The 22,037-nt window shown below is 37.6% G+C and overlaps 1 protein-coding gene across 3 annotated transcripts in view; it reads right to left on the bottom strand.

The window, feature by feature from the left end:
* The window catches only part of DCLK1 (doublecortin like kinase 1), a 157,800-nt gene that overhangs the window by 96,046 nt on the left and 39,717 nt on the right, over nt 1–22,037 (bottom strand). For all 3 annotated transcript variants that reach the window (XM_070943850.1, XM_070943852.1, XM_070943853.1), the window contains exon 3: nt 247–346. In XM_070943850.1, the coding sequence (XP_070799951.1) occupies nt 247–346 (100 nt within the window). The remainder of the gene's footprint in view (nt 1–246; nt 347–22,037) is intronic.

The raw sequence follows: 22,037 nt of genomic DNA, 5'->3' as shown, positions 1-22,037 counted from the left end.
GGAGAAAACCACACCCTCATCATAAGTGGTAGAGCAAGCTGCTGTATATAAAGAGACAGCAAATCCACTCACTCACTCACACTGATGATATTACCTACTTGGGTAATGAAACATCTCCAAGCAAGCAGCCAAGTGCAGAAAGCACCAAGAACATTACATCATCGTTCATAAGAAAATAACTGGGAACTTCAAAACGTATCATAAAATTACCATCTTATATTATAATGAATAATAGTATTTCCTTACCACTTTCATCTAGCAAGAAGTCATCCTGGTAACGAAATTTTTCAGGGCCACATGCAATAAATATGTCATCATCACCAAAAAAATCCTGAAGGCACACCACCTGCAATATGAAAAATCATGTAATTATGCCAAGACATGCTATACACAAAATATTACATTAAAATATTGTATTGCATAAGACCTCCAAACTCTTCTCTATCACCCTTCCCCTTGTTTACATTAGAAAAGTCTGAAGGTAGAAGTTCCATGAAGAAAGTGGCAGGATTCCAAGCAATAAAAAAGATGCTTTAAGGCAGATTGATTCTGCAAAAATATTTTTGGAGCCAAAGGCAAAATGCAACGAAGTGCTAATAATTATCATTTTGTTTCATAAGGAATATATTTTTAAAGTAAAATTAACAAAATGAGAGTTCCTAAGCACCTGCCAAGTCAATTATTCGCTAATTGAAATCAAAGTCTAGTAGGTGGTTATTACCTACCCTTAACTACAAGGCCTGTAAACTCTACCCACAGTTGTATTATAACAGGAGTCCCCAATGCCCAGTCCATGGACTGGCACCCGTCTGCAGCATGCTGGCAACTGGTCCGTGCAAACAAGTGAAGCCCCATCTGCAGGATTCAGGCACCACACAAAATCATGCCACCCCCCCTCCGGTCTACAGAAAAACCTTTCTCCATGGAACCGGTTCCTGGTGCCCAAAAGGTTGGGAGGGATTGTATTATAGCATCCAAGTGATCAAATGAAGAAATTCCTTATATCCAGTGTTTCCTTTTATATTTGTGAATGGGATATATGAGTAGAAAGAGATATGTAAGAGAAAGTGTGGGACTTCCTAGTTTGGAACTTCTTCACACAACTTCACATCTTCTTAAGTACATAAAGATAAGAAAGTAAAATGGGTTTTTGTCAGCCTTGGCAGCTTTAAGATGTGTGGACTTCAACACCCAGAATTCCCCATCCAGCATTGTTATGATTATTATGTCATTCACTAGCCTCAACTCATGCCAATGAGGAGGAAAATGGTTGAGGAACAGCAAAAGAAGTCAATGTATCTCTAGAAAAACTGAAAACAACAAAAAGAAACAAAAGTTGAACATACAGTAAACGTACAGGAAATGAAAACATTGAGTAGATCATAGTGAGACAAAGAAATGGAACTGTAGAGTTGCTGTGAGGAAAGATTAGAAAAATGAGCTAAAAGTAACCAAATGAAATTGAGGAGTGCAAAATTCTTTAATTGGGTAATAAACGTCAAATGCACTGGTAAAGGTTGGTGGATACTGACTGTGGGAATGCAGTGGCTATAGTACATGTATAGACCAGTTTAACTGGTTGGACACTTGTATGGAGCTTAGCACCAAAATAATCAAACTATGAAAAGCGGGTTCATATGGATACTCTCTGAAGGGCCCTATTTTGTTCTCTCTTTGTTTTTAACATAGACTGTATTTGAAAAGATAAGAGACATCTCTTTGCGAAACATTCCTGAGGGCTGAGGTAATCTCTGACGAGGAGATGGGCCTCTCGCCTGGTAGTAACTGGCACCAAATAGCCAGAGTTAAGTTTTGTTTTTACCTTAAGTATCGCTTTCCTAGAAATCACGTGATTTACTGTAATAGGTAAGAATGTGAAACTTATATTGGAAAATATATGGATGTTTTTCTATCTCTTGTATGTAATATGAGATGTGTAGCCATAATAACGCCTTCTGATGACGCTGTATTTTGATAACTAATAAAAGAGGGTGACGGAGTCAGCTCTGGGCTCTCTCATCCCGAGAAACACCTGTCCTTGTGTTTTTCCTAATCTGACTCATGAGAAGCCCGCCAGGATGATTCCAACAACTGACTTGATAATACCATTTGGAATATTAGAAGAACTGCAAAGAATATGAGTCAACAATCTCAAAGGTACTTTTTTTCTTCAAAAGGTAGCTGGATTGATTTTTCTTGAAGAAGAAGAAAACATTTCGCTTCTCATTCAAGAAGCTTCATCAGTTCTGATAGGATGGGGGGGATGGAAGGATTGTATTTCTTTGCAGTCATCTGGTCATTAGCACTCTCTGATAGCAGTTGACGACACTTGAAGGGTTATCTATGCCAGTGGTGGTATTCAGCCAGTTCTATCCGGTTTGGGCTAACAGGCAGTGGCAGCTGCGTGAGGCTCCGCCCACCCACACATCATCACGTCCCATTAATGCAAGTTTTTGATCATCTGCGCATGCGCGGAAGGGCCTTCGCATGCACAGAGGTGGCGTGTGTGAGCGATGCAAGCACACGCGTGTGCTCACATTTGCGAACCTGTAGCGAAGGTAAGTAAATACCACCCCTGATCTGTGCCCTCAGGGTCACCCGAAATAGGGTGCAATTGGTTGTGGAATCATGGGCTGCATTGTAAACTGGACTTTTACAAAAAGAGACCACCCTTTGTTTGAAAGAGGGGTAAAAGAATCCATTTATGTTAGAACTGAACACCCTCCCTCAACAGATGGAGAGGAATAAGGCACCACCTATTCCCAGTTGTTTCATCATACAGTCAGCCAGATGTTCAGACTGAATTTGGCATTTTTTTATTCAACTATCAAATCCTTCTCAAGGACCTGGGTTTAGGCAGGTGTGGAAGTTTGATGGTGTTAAATATATCCTTGCAGAATTAAAAAAAATATTATTTATGTTTTTTTGTGGTTGTTAAGATTGTTTATTAGCCATCTTAACTTTCATCTCAAAGCTGGAATACATACATGCATACTTTGCAGACTGTCAATTATGTTTTAAAATCTCTGCACATGGAAAGGATGCAGACAGGAATCATTAGCCATATTAATATATCTTTGCTATTTATTTGCTGACATGGTGTTCAATTCAGCCATAATTTTGTTCTGGAAATCATCCTGCAGAAAGACTATAGCATCTGCTGGATGTTTTCCATATCCAGAATTCATTCTCTGCGGTATTTGATGTATTTCACCAAAGAAAGCCAGATTTTTTTTTTCACAAAAGGAATTCATGTGAAACAGCTTAAATCTAAACAATTAAAATAATTTTTTTTAAAAAAACCTAAAGCACTTGTAATCATCACAATTCTTCTAAAGTTGCACCATATGTCCAGAAAGAGATCAGTTGTATATTATCTCTCAAAATTACCAAGGCAGCTGACTGACTCATTCTTTCAAATTAACTAGATCACATATTTCCTCCCTATTGTGTTTGACTCAAAGTCTTTTTAGTCACACACCCCACTTCATTTAGTCATTACACTAGTGTGTTGCTACAAAAAGCTATAAAATGCATTTGCCACAGATAAATCGAACTTCCCCTTCTTAATTTATGGTCCAAATCACAAGACAAGGATTTAGGAAAAACCCAGGGAATGTACATGTAAAAGAAACAACTGCAGAAAAAAAAATTGGGGGTGGGGGAGAGAAGAAATCTCCATGGTGATATTCACATCATTAAGCTGCAAGAGTTTTTTTCAGTTAAGCAAAAGTCTTCCTGTTTTTAAAGGTTGGAATAACTGAGATTGATTTACAAGGAATCCTGTGTAAATGAGTAAGAGGCTCCATCTTAGCTGAGAAACCATACAGCAACTACAGTAGATGTCAATTAAATCGGATTGGATCCTAGAAATCACACTGACATTGTTGCTTAGTTTATACAATAACCTCAGTTTAAACTAGATTCCTGGCTAAAACAAGCACAGGCAAAACCATGAAACTTCATGAGAGGGTCCATGCTCCATGCACATGCTATAATAAAGCATAAGGAGAATAGAGGTTCAGGAGAGGTAGCTTTTCACTTGTATTCTACGCTGTACTTATTCCTTGTTGTAAATAATTTCTCAATTTAATTTAAAACGAATGGCAAAATCGTATCTCATGTGACTGCATTTTTATTCATCTAATTTGACGTAGTAAATAACCACTTTGTTATTTTGGGAAGGTAATAACAAGTATCACTTCTTCTTTTTTTTTTAAAGAAAAAAAAAGGTTTAAAGTTGCCAATTACCCTGGAAAAGTATAGGGCATGATCCAGAAGAATATGATAATTCCTCTGCTGGAAATATGGTTATTTCTACTCCTAAAATTTCCCTCTCCGTTTATAGAACATCATGATGAATCACTTAAACCAAGAATTATCGTACCATAAATACCATTAATTTATCATTAAAAAAAAAACCTGTCTCAAGGAAAGAAAAATCTCAGATCGAACAAGGAATCGCTTAGGTATTCCTCTAATATAGTGGCATAGTATAGTGGCATTTCTTCTACAGTACTATAGTTTTTATATTGACACATGCTATTGTAAAATCTTGTATAAGCATTAATATTTAGTCCTATGTCTAATTCACCAGAAAGAGACCAGTGGTGAAATCCAATTTTTTTTACTACCGGTTCTGTGGGCGTGGCTTGGTGGGCATGGTGGGCTTGGCTTGGTTGGGCGTGGCAGGGGAAGGATACTGCAAAATCTCCATTCCCACCCCACTCTAGGGGAAGGATACTGCAAAATCCCCATTCCCTCCTCACTCCTGGGGGAAGGATATTGCAAAATCTCTATTCCCACCCCACTCTGGGGCCAGCCAGAGGTGGTATTTGCCGATTCTCCGAACTATTCAAAATTTCCACTACTGGTTCTCCGAACTGCTCAAAATTTCCGCTACCGGTTCTCCAGAACCTGCTGGATTTCACCCCTGAAAGAGACTCTTATCTCTGGTTTTCATTAAGTCATCCTGCATAAACAATTTAGTAATCTCTAGCTATGCCTTTAACACTTTAAATGTAAAAGGTCAACTAGGACCTCACAAATGTGAGTAGGGACAACACCTGTCTTGTTGATGAAGGTGAAATCATAGTTTCTAATCCCAAATTAAAGTAGTATTGTGGCTTTCATGGTTAGGTTGCTGGGTTGGAGGTTAGCAAGCCTGCATTCGAGAGCTAAGTGCTGTTGTGTGTCCTTTGCTCCAGATCCTGCCACCAACATGAAAGGAGCCCCCAACTGGGCATCCCTCAGGCAATGGTGATGTCACTGGCTAATTCTTTCAACCCTGAAGCACCTCAGCGCTTCTGGCAAGTGCGATGTGATCCCAAATTTGCATGAGTGTTTGTACTTTGATTGCTTCCCTAGTTACCCATATGTTAGAGATGATGAAGTCTACAAATAGTTTTTAAAATGTTTGCAAACAGAATTTAAAATATACATCATCATCTTCTTTTTATGACCCCATAATCCCTTGTGGGGTGGAGTCTGGGCAACTGAATGGACCTTAGTGTTTCCTGGCCAGATGCCCTTCCTGTCACCAATGTGGAGTTTTGTTCAGCAGATATATCCTCATTGTGCCCAGAGAGATAAATATCTGCCTCTACCTAGGATCAAACTCACAGCCTCCTCTAGACCACTGCACCAGAATTTGAAATATACATCCTCAGCCTGAATTACTAAGGCTACACAACTTCTAGATTTAAGCAAGCATTCCCGCTCCCTTTAAAAGTGCTACTGAATTGAAACTGTTAACCTGAAACACAAGGAGAATAATATTAGTTTCACAACAGCAGCACCTGGTCAACCTTACGTGGGCTCAGAACATAAATTGTATCTCCCATCCACTTGGATGGGAGATTTTCAAGGAATTCATGGGTAATTGGCCAGTCTAGATTAGAAAAAGATTCCAGAAGAAAGCAATGGCAAACCATTACTACCGGTAGATTGTTGCAAAGTAAAACAAATGAACATATTCATGAAATCACCAGGAACCAAGTTCAAATTGAAGGATTCTTGATATGAATGATGTAACTTGTAAAGAAATGTAGTCTGGCCCCAGATATCTGTTGGAGTGCGTGCTCCTTGGCATGACAAGTCTAGCCCTCAGCCTAAAATTGTTAATTTTAAGAGTTTATCTTGCTTTTCTCTCTGAAAGTTAGATAATGAAGAAAAAAAAAATCCTGACTTAACAACAGAAAATATATAATGAGTGGAGGATAAACTATAGACCTATAGTATAGCATAGACCTATAGTACTGTATATATTAGGGACATGGTGGCTCAGTGGCTAAGATGCTGAGCTTGTCAATCAAAAGGTCAGCAGTTCAGCGGTTCGAATCCCTAGTGCCGCGTAATGGGGTAAGCTCCCGTTACTTGTCCCAGCTTCTGCCAACCTAGCAGTTCGAAAGCACGTAAAAAATGCAAGTAGAAAAATAGGGACCACCTTTGGTGGGGAGGTAACAGCGTTCCGTGCACCTTTGGCGTTTAGTCATGCCGGCCACATGACCACGGAAACGTCTTCGGACAGCGCTGGCTCTTCGACTTTGAAATGGAGATGAGCACCGCCCCCTAGAGTCAGGAACGACTAGCACATATGTGCGAGGGGAACCTTTACCTTACTATATATATATTGCCATAGATAACTACTAAGTTTTAACTTATTGGGCATTAAGGCATTTTGTTGTCATTTATCAAAGAACAATAGCAATGTGTGCTATGATTCATATGCTATGAACATATTGCCTCCTGTAGTTGCAAGTGGTCCATCACTGGAGGTTCTCAAGCAAGATTAGATAGTCATTTGTCTGTCTGGGGATTCTTGCCTGGGCAGTGGTTGGTTTCGAAGAATTCCAGGTCCCTCCCAATCCTACGATTCTATCTTTCTAAATTGGCTTCAGTTGACTTAAGAAAACCTCAGACTTCAATAGTTTCTCTATTGGACTCAACTCCCACTTAATATTTTTATAATTCTGGTAGATGTTTGTAATTCTAGAAGGTTTTACTAGATCAAAATCTAGTAAAACCTTCCACTACACATCTGCCTTCAATGATGTTCCACAAAGTGCTTGCAATCAGAATGAAATCAATAAAAGGGCTGTTAACAAAAGTAACAGAGTATGGGTTCTTCCCACAAATCTATCTTACGCTCTTCCTACTGTTGTTACAGAAACAGCACATCATTGTTGTAAAACTTTAACAAATAGGTCACCAACACTTCTTCCCAATAGTGAGTCATTTGGTCATATCCATCATGAAGTTCTTCTGCATTATGGAAAAACTAAAACCAGGCCTGGTGCTCTAAAGAATGCTCACTTTATTGTAATTTAATAGGCAACCTGGCAATTCATCAACATATGGCTGTGTGGCTGAGATTTCACACACCTAAACTATAAAAATGGAAGGAAGAACAAAATACCACATTGCTAGGAGATGATATTTCAACACAATCTGTTCTAGAATACATTTGTTATAACAGTACAGAGCACTATAGACTGTGCACTCCTAATGTTTCTGAATTGAAGACATTAACATTTTCTTCCGTTTCCATGTTTTATCCTCTGCCAGTTTTGCTTTTAAGAGCAGAACAAGACTGCCATTTGGTGGCCAGATCCCTAAACTGATTAAAAAACTAAAACTATTCAAATCAATATTTCTCCACAATAAGTGTTAATAAAATTACTTCCATTCATATAATAGCACATAACAAAATTAGAACATTAATATTCAGTTTACATGGGCCCATCTGTTTCATCACCTAAAGCTGACCAGTTTTAAATATGCATTGATCTTATATTTCCAAGAGACTTGTGAATATTAGAAGAGAATAGATCTACTCAAAATACAAATACATCTGTATCTAATCTACAATCTTTAAGACTGTGCTTGGAAACAGTATTCTTAGCTCCTTCAGTTTAAAAACAGAAGTTTAACTGCTATATTACCCTTTTAAGTTATTATTTTTTTCAGGTTCAGTTTACTCCAGAAACTCAGAATAGTGAACAATTAATGCTTAAATGTTACATGTCTAAAGCAATTTATTTTAAAGTAACTTTGCAATTTGTTTGTCAGATGCTTTGAAAATGTAGGCTTATACCGAGGACTAAGAATCATATTTCTTTGAAGTTATTAAGAGCTGCATATCACTCTTGGTGTCTTTAATTTTACTGCCTAAATTGGACAAGGTTATAATTGCATAGACTATGCTAAAGCCTTTTGACTGTGTGGATCACAACAAATTGTGGCAAGTTCTTAAAGAGATGGGAGTTATTATCTTATTTGTCTCTTGAGAAACCTATATGCAGGTCAAGAAGAAACAGTGAGAACTGGACACGGAACCACTGATTGGTTCAAAATTGGGAAAGGAGTCTGACAAGGCTGTATACTGTCATCCTGCCTGTTTCACTTATATGCAGAGCACATCATGAGAAAGGTGGGGCTAGATGAATCAAAAGTTGGAATTAAGATTGCCAGGAGAAATATCAACAACCTCAGATATGCAGATGATACCACTCTAGTGGCAGAAAGCGAAGAGGAACTAAAGAGCCTCTTGATGTGGGTGAAGAAGGAGAGTGCAAAAGTTGGCTTGAAACTCAATATTAAGAAAACTAAGATCATGGCACCTGGCCCTCTCAATTCCTGGCAAATAGATGGGGAAGAAATGGAGGTAGTGACAGATTTTTTTTTTCTGGGCTCCAAGATAACCACATATGGGGACTGCAGCCAAGAAATTAAAAGACGCTTGCTCCTAGAGAGGAAAGCTATGGCAAATCTAGATAGACATCACCCTTCCAACAGAAGTGTGTATAGTCAAGGCTATGGTTTTCCCAGTTGAACTATGGTGCTGGAGAAGACTCCTGCAAGTCCTTTGGACTGCAAGGCGATCAAACCAGTCAGTCCTAGACAAGATCAAACCTGACTGCTGTTTAGAAGGCCAGATCCTAAAGGTGAAACTCAAATACTTTGGCCACCTAATGAGAAGGAAGGACTCACTGGAGAAGAGCCTAATGCTGAGAAAGATTGAGGGCAAAAGAAGAGGAGGAAGACAGAGAATGAGGTGGCTGGATGGAGTCACTGAAGCATTAGGCGTGAGTTTAAATGGACTCCAGAGGATGGTAGAGAACAGGAAGGCCTGGAGGAACGTTGTCCATGGGGTCGCAATGGGTCAGACACGACTTCGCAACTAACAACAACATAATTGCACAATTACTCAACAATGATTTGAAAATACCCAATAAATATAAAGAAAACCTATCCTTTAATATGCTACTTTTGGGGAAGGTTTCATCTCAGGTACCAAGGGATACCCATGTTTGTTAACCTTGTAGCAGAAACATTAAACCAAAGCATTAATGCTGAATAATTTAATCTCTCAATATGCCAGGATAACTTTTTCTACAAGCACAACCAGATCATTCATACATCCCATATTATTAAACACTTCAGAAAATGCAAAAGTAGGAGCTCTGTATGATAAATACAGATTTTGCCTGAAAATTTTCAGTGAAAAAATTAGATATTAATGTTTTAGAATGATAGCATAGGAAACTTCGCCAACTTGCTTTCTGGTAAATAAATGCTTCATTAGCTTTACAGATTTCAGTCACTCTTCAAGCTTTGTAAATATATTTTCTTATACTCTGCTTCATCATAGCCATAACTATATTTTCAAATATACTAAACTATATTTCTAATACTTAAGTTCTTCTATTATTATACTATTCGACTGCATTATTTTTCTTCTTAGCCATTATTTTTTAGTTATTAAAGGCTATTTTGTCCTTTGTAATATTCTGCTTTCCCACAAGGTGGCACTGCAAACTAAAAAAACCCACCAAATATTAGCAGACTATATGTACTCAAAGATGTATGCAGTATACATTTCACAATTGAATGTATAAATAAGAAGCCCTTTCATTAAAATATTTGTTAAAATATTCACATATATAAAAATGAAACATAAATTCCAAGAACATTAATAGTGCAATATACCATATTGTTTTTTGAAAAAAGAAAGAATGGGGAAGAATCTTTCAATAGCATATGTCTTTAAAAGTAATTGATTCCGGAATATCAGCAAATATTCACTACCGCAAACCGTTTCCGTTACTTTGATTTTGCTTTCAATGCATAGAATTCAAAGGGTGGTGGTGCATATATCCCCATGCAGCTAGCCAAAAATTAAGCAGTTGCTTTTAATGATTTCAAGACAGAGACATTATTTGTACAGTGTGGTATTCAAGGGTGCACATACACATACACAAGTGGTGTAGAACTGGTAGTAAAACCGGCGGGAGGCTCCGCCCACCCACCACGATGTCATCATGGGTGATCTACGCATGTGCAGAAGCTTCTGGGCATGCGCAGAAGCGCGCACACTCCCGCTGCAAACCAGTAGTAAAGGTAAGTGGAACCCACCCCTGACATACACACTATGCACACTTCAGTTTTTCTACTTGCCTCTGAACTAATTTAACAATCAGTTAAAAGGTAAGTAGAAACCACAGGCCAATATAGAAAACAATGACTGCACTTGTGCTTTTAGTCATATCATTTCAAACTATGTTCCAATACCAATTAATAATGTGAGACTCCAACTTTATTTTATCAAACACGAAGAGTTTGATATTTTAGTTAATGCAAAGCACATAGTACATTTTTAACATCGGGGGAATAAATAAGCACAATCTTATGAAAAGTATAGCATTGTAGGCTAAAACACTATAGAATTAGTTTTCTTATTTAATTTGATCTCCCTTCGCTTCTCCTCTCTCAACTGCCATTCTAGCCAGGCATCCCAAAATGATAGACTGTCATTACGACACCTAAAAACAGTTCTAAATTTGAACTGTTGAACCAAACTGAAATGGATCAAATAAGTAATCTCCGCCAGAAACATATGGAGCTGATATATTAGCACCAGAGGTTGTATTAAGCAGGTTCTGACCAGTTCTGGAGAACCGGTAGCGGAAATTTTGAATAGTTTGGAGAACCAATAAATACCACCTCTGACTGGCCCTGCCCCCATCTATTCTCTGCCTCCTGAGTCCCAGCTGATCGGGGGGAAATGGGAATTTTGCAGTAATCTTCCCCTGGAGTGGGGTGGGAATGAAGATTTTACAGTATCCTTCCCCTGCCACGCCTACCAAGCCATGCCATGCCCACCAAGCCATGCCACGCCCACAGAACTGGTAGTAAAGAAATTTGAATCCCACCACTGGTTAGCACCTATTGATAAAATTTATTTAAATGAAGCCTTAGTGAGAATTAGAGAATTCTTTGTTTAAAAGGTCTCATTAGCTTTGTCATATGTTTGTCATATCTTTTTTTTTTGCAAAACAGATTTCAACAGATTATTTACTCATCACATATATAAATAAAGAAAGGCAAGTTTCAAACATATGCATGGGACAATAACATCTTTTCTCCAAGAGTCCAATCCATATCCTTGGGTGGTGTAAACATGTTATTGGCTAAACGGAACCCAACATCAACTTAATTTGTACCAACTACAGCATCCAAAGTGGTTCAGGTATGAATTTTGGTATAATGTGCACATTTGTAGTTAGTATTCTTTCTATTGGTTTATCTGAATCATTTATAAAGTTGTTAAATACAGAAAGCCAGATTCTGCTAAATTAACCTCACTTATTGTTTTCTGGGGTTGATTAGAAGCCCTTGATAGATTGGACTACATGTTCATGAACATGTTCATGTTCAGCTGCCAATCCACTTGCCATTAGCAATGTGCAAATCCCATTTGATCATCATCAGTCATATAGAATGTTTATTTCAACATGGCTAAAGTACAATATATTTTAGCTACAGGATTCCTCGTATCTATTTCATCAACTTTTTTAAAAAAAGTTAATTTAGCAAAATTGGGTCTGAGAAATTGAGCTTGCCTTTTGTAATCAAATTTCAGACTTGCTTTAAAAGTAAATTCTCAGCCCGAAAGTTTTTTCCGATCCTTTCCAGTCAATATCACATTGACAGGGTAATATTTGTCATCTATTTTACAGATTAATCCGTAACGTATATTGCCTAAGTCTCTTCTCTTTACAGATATAGAAGATTCAGCAACTGGTTATTTTCTTGCTAAAATATCAGCCCAGAGTATCTTGACAAGTAGTTGTTTCCATGGAGATGGCAAATGAATATTATCCATGTTACAGTGAGCTTCTGATTTCATCTTGAACCATTAACCATCAAGCCAGAACTCATTTATTATTCATTTGCAGGAAGGAAATGGATAAAACCCTGAACACCACAGCAGATTAAAATCTCTTCACATGTGGGAAAAACGAAATTCATTAGATTCAAAGTAATCACTTTTTATAAAAAAAAAAACTTACACTTCTCAGGCAAGACTAATACACATAATACATGCTGAACAATGCCCCAAAAAGCGTTTTAAAGATCACTTTTAATATCAGATCCATTTTAAAAGCCTAAGGAGCTGATATAATATAGAAATATATTTCTGAGCTATATTTTACTCTGAGTGTTTAGCTTCCATTTCTGATCCAGAGCAGATTGACTCTCCCTATGAAGTTTTGTTATGTTTCTCTTTTGAGATTCGGTGTTCAAATTTAATATACAATATATTAGGACTAGTGAAAGTCTGTGTATGTTATCAGTGAATTCAAGTTTTTGAGTTTTTTTTTTAAAATGTATGAACAACCCTTTCAGTAATATTACAGTAATACATGTACTCCTGTGCTAAGGGAATATTTCAGTCTTATTGCTATCATAGGAATTGTTTGAGTAAAACATCTCAATCCATGATTATAATATATGTATGCTACAAGAAATGTTGCAGTTTTGAATGACAGATTCTCATTTAGACTCATCTCTAGGGAAGAAAATTTTCATATTTCTGCATATTTACAAGTATATAATAGTTTCTCTAAGTTGCTACCCATCCAGATGTTTTAGTGTAACTTCAGCCATGTTGACTAACAGTTCTGGTAATTGTAGTGCAACTGAATGAGGATTTAAACCAGGAATGTGAAACTCGCGGCCCACAAGCCGGATGCATCATGTACTGACCACGCCCACTCCTGGTTTAGCGAAAGGGGGGAAAGTTGCAATACGTCACATGATGACAACATGCCGCCATGAATTTGACACCCCTGATTTAAATTATAGCTTCTTCTAAGAGCTACTATTCCTCAAAAAGCCTTGATAATACCAAGAAAAATATCAGGAATTTAAAATGTTCTCCAAAAATTCCTTCATAAGAATAAAACATGGATTATTTGAAAGACATCTGCAATCGTTCTTTGGTCCTTGATATGTCATTCAAATTTCAACACCAACATTCAGTTTAAACAAGATTATCCATATGTCTTTTAAAAATTGCTGATTAAAAGCGAATCTATCTTATACATAGTTGGTTTAATGAAATGCAAAGTGCATACACACACACACACGCACACATTTTTTTTTCTGCTGTGGAAATAAGCAGATATTCCTTTGAATACAACACTGATTTCCTTTTCAGCTTTGGCTCCTAAGGAGACAGTGACCACATTTTATTTCTTGAAGATTAGTCTGACCTAACATTTTTGTCACTTTTTAACAAATCTAATGAGTTTAGTAGTAGCTTAATGGATTAATGGTAATCTTGGTGCATGTTGCCAATCATATAGTGAGGCTAAAAATGTTTTAAGCAACTGCCTTATTTAACTTTATAACACACTTTATAACCCTAACTGTGATTTACAATGTCAGCATATTGCTCCCAACAATCTATGTCCTCATTTTACCTACCTCGGAAGGATGGAAGGCTAAGTCAATCTTGGGCCTGTCAGGATCAAATTCCAAACTGAATATATCTTCTCCAGCAGCCCAGATAAGCAGGGATCAACACAAGGCAAACAATCAAGCAGAAAACCATACCTTAATCAAGGAACTACCAAGGAGAAAACCACTCACTCACCAAAACAGGCAGTGCAAGTTATTATACATAAAGAGGAGACAAACCCCACAATCACTTCCACTGTTGAGGTTACCTAGTTGTTTAACAATATATCTACAAACAAATAACGATGTCAAGAGCACCAAAGACGCCGCAGTTAAAGCCTGAACTACATACCATATTTTTGGGAGTATAAGACGCACCTTTTCCCCCCCTGAAAGGGGGTGAAAATTTAGGTGCGTCTTATACACCGAATGTAGCCCCACCTACCCACTGGCCCCCACCCTTTGGTCTCTGCCTCCCAGCAGTTACCACCTTGTAGCAATCAGCAAGAAGAAATAGCTCATTTCAGCTTCAGCACAGCCTAATTAGCACAAATTGATTGGATCGGCCTCCCGACTCTCAGCTGTTTTGCTTTCAGCTGTTTTGCACAGGCCTCTGCTGCTTGCTGCAAGGAGGTAAATTGTTAGAGCAGTTTTTTTTTTCTTGTGCTAATCAAGCTTTGCTGAAAATGAAAATGAAAGTAAAGCAGGCTGTTTGCTGCAACAAGGCAAAATTGCTGGGAGGCAGAGGCAGATTTCTTTTTCTTGTTTTCCTCACCAAAAAAGGTAGGTGCCTCTTACAGTCCGGTGCATTTTATACTCCAAAAAATACAGTATATTCTCTTCTATTGGAACTTAATTCCTTCTTGGGCATTGTTTTTATACCAAACCAATCAAACATTAGACGTAAGGACAGTAACTCTTCAAAAAGAGAATGTCAAACCAAATTTAGTGTGAGGAATAATGTGGCAAAAGAAAGCTCAAGTTTGAAAATGGACTAGGTCAGATCCATAGCTTCAGAAAAAAGATGTCAAAAATATTTCAATTTAATTGCATACACATGGTGGCACTTACTGACTTGGCTGATCACAAAACAAAAGAACAAAACAAAACCAGATTAGTCCAGGTTAGTATTCAGATAAGAAACCACCATGTGAAATCATGTGGTTGTAGGATAAAGTTGAGAAAATCCTCTGAAAAGAGGCAAATTATTGGTGTATTTTACCAAGAAAATAACTTCTTAACTTTTTATCGGAATGTCACAATTCTTAAATTTATTTCATTGAATTTACTGTTTAAAAAATAGTATATTTTTTAAAAATAGTGGCGTAAGAGGCTAATGCCTCCTACTAAGGCAGTATTTAACATCCAGCTGCCTGCAATTACTGCAAGTTCAATTCTCACCAGGCTCAAGGTCAACTCAGCCTTCCATCCTTTCTAAGGTGGGTAAAATGAGGACCCGGTTTGTGGGGGCAATAAGCTGACTTTGTATAAAATATACAAAAGTATGAAGGCTATTGCTTAACACATTGTAAGCCGCCCTGAGTCTCTGGAGAAGGGCAGCATATAAAAATAAATAAAAATTAAAAATATAAAAATATAAAAACTTTCTTAAAAGAACAATGTTCTGGTGGGAAAGCATATAAAAAGCAACTAGTTTTGCCAGAGTGAACAACTGAAAGCTTTGAGAGGTTCAAAGAAGAAACAGAAGATATGTACATTACCAATTAATTTTCACTATGGGGAAAAGGGAACATTGCTATTGATGTTTAGAATCTATTTCACAGGAAATGCAATAGAATATTGATGCTGCAAACAGAATGTCAGCAGTGAGGATTTTCATAGATTGCCATTTTCTCTCTCCATCATTAAATGGAAGATCCAACTGCAGTTAAGTGCACAGAGAGGGGAAAAGTCAACCAAGTGTGGCTGATAGCACTCAGCAAAATCCTTGCAGAATACTGTTCACCAAGGGACTCATAACAGCTTCTTATCACAAATTTTGTCAGCTCTCTCACTAATGCAAAGCCAGATTGCCAGACTATCACTTTGACAGGTCTTTGAATTTTGTGGGTTTCTCTTATTAGAGCTCATTCAAAGACACTGAGCAACATTTAAAATTAAGAACCCATTCATGAACGTATTTTGCACTGCAGCCAAAAATAATTAGCCATATTCTGGCAAATGCTGAATACTGGTGCTCTCTTGATTGCAAGAAAGGCAAATTTACAGGCTTAACATGATTAAGCTGATGATGGATAACAACTAATACAACACTAGAATGCCAAGCAGGCTGATCGGCATGAGGTTTGATCCATGGAACGAGACAGCCAAAAGAACATAATTTACCTGCTGGTGTGACAGATGAGTGGATTGTGTGAGGATTTAGGATAGGAGAAGAAATTACATCTAGAAATGATGAAAATGATGGATCCACAAAGAAATCTTCTCACTGAGATTTCCATTGAAAAAGTAAGTCCTTAGTTTACAAGGACACACAGTCGGAATATGAAATGGGATATTTTTGAAGGGGAAAAAATTGAAATCTACTATATTGAATCGTTGCCAAAATAAATGCATTTCAGTAGATTGAAAGGGCGTATTTTAATTTAGATTATATGATATACAAGTCAGGACATATGAAAAAAAGAAAGCAGAAATTATGTTGAAATAGGATATTGCTAAGTATGTTTATGCAAATAACCAGCAAAAAGACAGGACTGTATCTATTACATAAGCAGGGGTCCCTAAACCTCGGCCCGTGAATCAGCAGTGGTGTGTAGCATGCCAGAACCCAGGCTGCGCAAACAAGCGAAGTCCCATCTGTGGGATGCAGGCAGCACACAAAACCACACCCCTCTGGTCTGCAGAAAAACCTTTGTACATGGAACTGGTCCCTGGTGCCCAAAAGGTTGGGAGCCATTGACATAATGCATAAATAAGGAAGATGCTAAAGCTACAGCAGATGGTGGCAAGAGATGCTAAATGCAACATCAACAATGATGTGCAATTGGAATGAAAAAGTTGGAGAAATGGAGAAATCTGGTATCACTGGAACTATCACTTGCTACCGGCAGCACTGCAAAGAAAACTGCTTATTGCCACTATCTTCTTCAAGCAATATAAATACAGACTATACAAATGGGCATCATCAGATAGATAACATATAATTAAATAGATTATATAATAGGAGAATCCCATAACATTATTTTTTTATATTTCCCCACTACATATAAGTCAGGAAGTCACAGCCATGGTGAAACTGACTGGCTCCAGGTTGGCATAGGAGTGAGGCAAGAATGTATATTTAACCTCCATGCTGAATATATATATTAAGGGAAACTGACTGAAGAAGATGAGCATGATTTTATAACTGTAGACAGATACATCAATAATCTATGCTATGTTGACACTATAACCAGAAATGCAGAGCATCTGCAAGATTCTACTAATAAAAGGAGCTGTCAGGCACAAAAGACCAAGTCCACAGGTGAGGGTTTAATTAAACTGATTTATCACTAAAAAGCTTATGCATAGTAAGTATCTTCTCAACTACAATAAGCAGTTGCTTGGAGTTATGGAATATAAGGGAAATTGGTCCAACTTGTGGTTACATAGGGATTTTAGGCTGATCTCTCTTTTAATTCCACCCCCATGTTCTGCCACTCCTCCTCTATAGGAGCATAATGTAATTGTTAATTCAATGCAATTGAATTATGAAAAATGAACTCAGGAAGCTCAAACTGCCCAAGGAGCTGCTGATAGTTCTACACAGGAATTGTTGAGTCTGTCAACTGCACCTCTATAACTGTCTGGTTTGACCCAACAAGACAGACACAGACTTCAGCGGATAATTATAACTGCAGAAAAAACAATTACCACCAACCTGTCTTCCATTGAGGACCTGTTCTGCACAAGTAAAAAAGAGGACTCTGAAAATATTTACAGACCCCTTGCATCCTGGACATAAATTGTTTCAATTTCTGCCTCAAAATGACACTATAGGGCACTGCACACTAAAACAACTAGACACAAGGACAGTTTTTTCCCAAACGCCATCACTCTGCTAAACAAATAATTCCCTCAACACTATCAAACTATTCACTAAGTCTGCATTACTATTACTAGTAATCTTCTCATCATTCCTATCACCCATCTCCTCCCACTTATGACTACGACTGTAACTTTGTTGCTTGTATCCTTACAATTTATATTGTTTCCTAGTATGATTTGATTGCTTATTTATACCCTATGACTATCATTAAGTGTTGTACCTTATGATTCTTGATGAATGTATTTTGTCTTTTTATGTACACTGAGAGCATATGCACTAAAGACAAATTCCTTGTGTGTCCAATCACACTTGGCCAATGAAAGAATCTATTCTATTCTATTCTATTCTATTCTATTCTATTCTATTCTATTCTATTCTATTCTATTCTATTCTATTCTATTCTATTCTATACATTCAGATTATGCTAAGCCTGGCCAGGGTGAATATTTCACAGAAAAGTCTCTAACTGATCATAATTTATGCATTCCTGATTAAAATCCCTGCAATATCATTCAGAACTGTGTGTAAGTATAATGATAAATTGTATTACACATCATTTCCTTGACATTAGGAATTCCTTGTCACTTGCAGTACATAAATCAATGGTATGTTATAAACATATAAAACTATGAAGAAGCTCACAGTGCTAATTGTGACACCTCTCCTGCGCGAGCTGCACTGGCTCCCAGTGGTCTTCCGGGTGCGATTCAAGGTGTTGGTCACCACCTTTAAAGCGCTCCATGGCATAGGACCCGGGTACCTTCGAGACCGACTTCTGCCACCAATAGCCTCCCACCGGCCAGTTCACTCCCACAGAGAGGGTCTCCTCAGGGTGCCATCGGCCAAGTTATGTTGGCTGGCGACACCCAGGGGGAGGACCTTCTCTGTGGGAGCCCCAGCCCTGTGGAATGAACTGCCCCCGGAAGTGCGTAAGATCTCCGACCTCCGGGTATTTCGCTGTGCACTCAAGACCCTGTTGTTCCGCCAGGCCGGGCTATCAACATAATAATTTTAAATTGGGTGTTTTAAATTTCTGGGGTTTTAAATTGAGCCGAATTATTTAATAATTTTAAATTATTTTAATTGATGTTTGTCTTGTGTTTTTAATAAGCTGTACACCGCCCTGAGTCCTTCGGGAGAAGGGCGGTATAGAAATAAAATTATTCTATTCTATTCTATTATTCTAATATATTATCATTTTATTTAGAACTGTCTCTCCTGTGAGACGTGGAACCAACAATCACACTTGATGGTCACTTTCTACTACTTGCTATCAGTTCACCAGAAGTGCAGAAAAAGAGGACCTGCAGCTTGCTGGCTTACAATAGTGAATTTTCTTAGACTGTCAAGACCAGCGTTTATCACTAGTTTATATATAGCAACTTCTACCCCATCCTTCCCACACTGCCTCGTTGTCAGTCTGACAGTGGGAACCAATTGCCTTCGACAATGGCAGGTGTTCTTCCCACTCATTTCTTCCAGAAAAGATTTCTCATCTAGTTTAGGACAAGAGTAATTTAGCTTCATAGTAGTTGACAATTATCTTGCTCCAAGATTAATTTTTGTCTGATGAAAACAGGCATAAACACAGTGCAGAATAAAAGTCACTCTCATTTAAAGATGAGAGGTTTTGAACATGAAACTTAGAAATATTTTAGATGTTAAAAGAAATAAACACAAACCATAGTTCTTAGGCCTTTTGATTTATGTATTTTATTTTCTTTATGCCGGCTGACTGCTCTATTTGATCACAATCATTAGACAGAGCTGCTAATCAGAGATAAAAATAGATGTACTGATTTGATTTGGTTTGGTTTGGTTTGGTTTGTGCCTCAATCAGACAACCTTGGCAATTCACAATTAAATATCCAACATAAATTATAGAAGTAATAAAGACTATAACCAAATCTCCTCTAAAAACAATTTCATCTTCCAAACGGTCTCCAAAATAATTGAGTTTCTAAAAACTGTCAGAAAGAAGATCAGATTGCAGCATCAAATTTCTGGAGAGAGGCTATTCCATGGTGCAAAACCACAAGAGTACCGATACCTGTGCCTCACTACCCCTGACCTGGAAAATATGGGGAGCCTACAACCACTTTTCCAGGAATGTTAGAAGCTGCACTCCACATACTTTGCATATGTAGCCCACTCGGTACACACATTTATATTCATCTACCCAAAGCACAACATGAGGGAGAACAGAAATGCACATATAGAGGAAATGCGTACACTGAAAAATATGTATGCCAACACCTTACACATGCAGAAACGGCTTGTGAGAGTAGAAATGTGCACAAGCAGAAAACACACGTACAAATACGCAGAACAGAATCTACATGCAGGCACAATATATGGACAGAACAGAAAAACACAAGTACACACACCATATTACAAACAGCAATAAACATCTCTGCCTCCTATGGCTATTGCAGGAAAGGCGGAATGGTCTCCCTTTGATGGTATGCTTATATTGAAACATAAGGGCAAGGGACCCAATTTGGATCAGCATCTTAGGGTAAGAAGTTAAGAGATATTTATTTATCCCTGTTGGTTCCAGTCCAGGCTAGGGTTACGTTGTATGTTGTATGCATCATACAAGTATGCATGTTTAAAATCTTTGACTCCAAGAAAATTCCAGGAATTATCATACTGTTACTTTTATTTGTTCTGCAAAATTAGAAGGTGCTAATGATTCTTGAATCATTGATAAATTCTTGAATTCTTGGATTATATCCACTATAACTAGTTACACTAAACAGCCAATGTGGAAATAAGAACTTTTAACCAGCTGTCTCCTTTCCATACTGTAAACGAAACAAGTTACTCAGTGCAATCAGCAAGGGTTTTTACATTTGCAGAAATTGTTGTGACTCAAACAACAGCTGGTACAAAAACTATTTAGCAGAAAGGACAGGTGTAAAAAGAAGAATGTAGACAGCAAAAGGAAATAACTTTGGAAACTGCATAACTGACATCTCAGTGGTAAATCTCAGGCGCTTGGCTCACAAGTCACAATCAGCCATAATATGGTTAATTTGAGTCAGTACAAATGGTTTTATGGTTTATTGTTAGCCCCTGCAGTGAATCAGAGCAACTTGCAGGACACTCTAATTAGAAATGAATTTTCATTATGAAAATAAATTCAGTTGGCATAGCTTGTATATGCAGCTGTCTCAGGAATATCTGCAGGGTGACTGTAAAAAAAGAAAAGTAGGGTCACCCATTACACACAGGCACACAAATACATTTTAAAATCATAGGATCAAATGAGCACACAAAGGGGAGGTAATCGTTGCATCAATTACATTACAGCACCACTATAAATTTGCACTCTCCGTCTAAGAAAAAGAAAAAAAATAGTCACTATACCAATAATTAAGACATTTGTTGACATGATTTTTTTTTAATTAGACTTTTGGGCTTTTGCAGTATTTTGCAGGAATAAAATGAAATATTCAAAGGAAATTATTTAAGTCACAATCACATTTTTTTTGTATCGACAGTAACTAATAAGCTCTTTTGATCTATGAAGGACTACAGAATCTCAGTTATGCTTAAAAAAATTAATTCAATTGTATAGAATGTGAAGGATGTATGTTTGTGTTTTATTTTTATGGTTATATATACTGAAGATGGCATTTAATTTCGTTGTATGAGGTGCAATGACAATAAACTAAACTAAACTAAAATCAACAGTACAGTTTGGCTGGATCCCTCCTGAGGCTAAACTTCAGGACTCCTCAGCCAAGGAGAAGAATCAATGGAGAAAGACACAATGGGACCCATTGAGATAGATGCCATTTGTCACAACATCTTTTCTTCGCACATGTGAAAAAGATGTTTTAGTTACTGCTGGCTGGGCACATATACCCATAAATCCATTTTACATGTATTTCATGCTTCTATCTTTCAATAATAGCTTTCAAAAGAAGTTTCCCCTATGCCAGCATTTAAAACAATGTTAGAATCCTTACAGTCTGAGTCACCAACATTCATTCATTGGTGCACTTTTAGCCCCAATCTTAAGATTCTGGGCACAAAAACTAACTACAAGCAAACCTAAGTGTAAGCAGAAGGGGGGAAAAGATGGTTTCTCAAAATCAACAAAAGTTGTTTTTATCCCAAGCCAACAACTGCTGAAAAAAAAAATACTGCAAACTCAGAGAGTGGCAGTAGCCAGGAAAGTTTTCAGTAACAGGCTGAAGAGCTGCAGTCCTACTTAAAGAAATCCAACCTT

This window comes from Pituophis catenifer, unplaced genomic scaffold (genome assembly GCF_029215685.1).
Source record: "Pituophis catenifer annectens isolate HBS135680 unplaced genomic scaffold, rPitCat1.0.hap2 SCAF_4, whole genome shotgun sequence".
Classification (NCBI taxonomy): domain Eukaryota; kingdom Metazoa; phylum Chordata; class Lepidosauria; order Squamata; family Colubridae; genus Pituophis; species Pituophis catenifer.
Note: the sequence above shows the minus strand (reverse complement) of the source record. Positions and strands in the feature narration are given on the sequence as shown.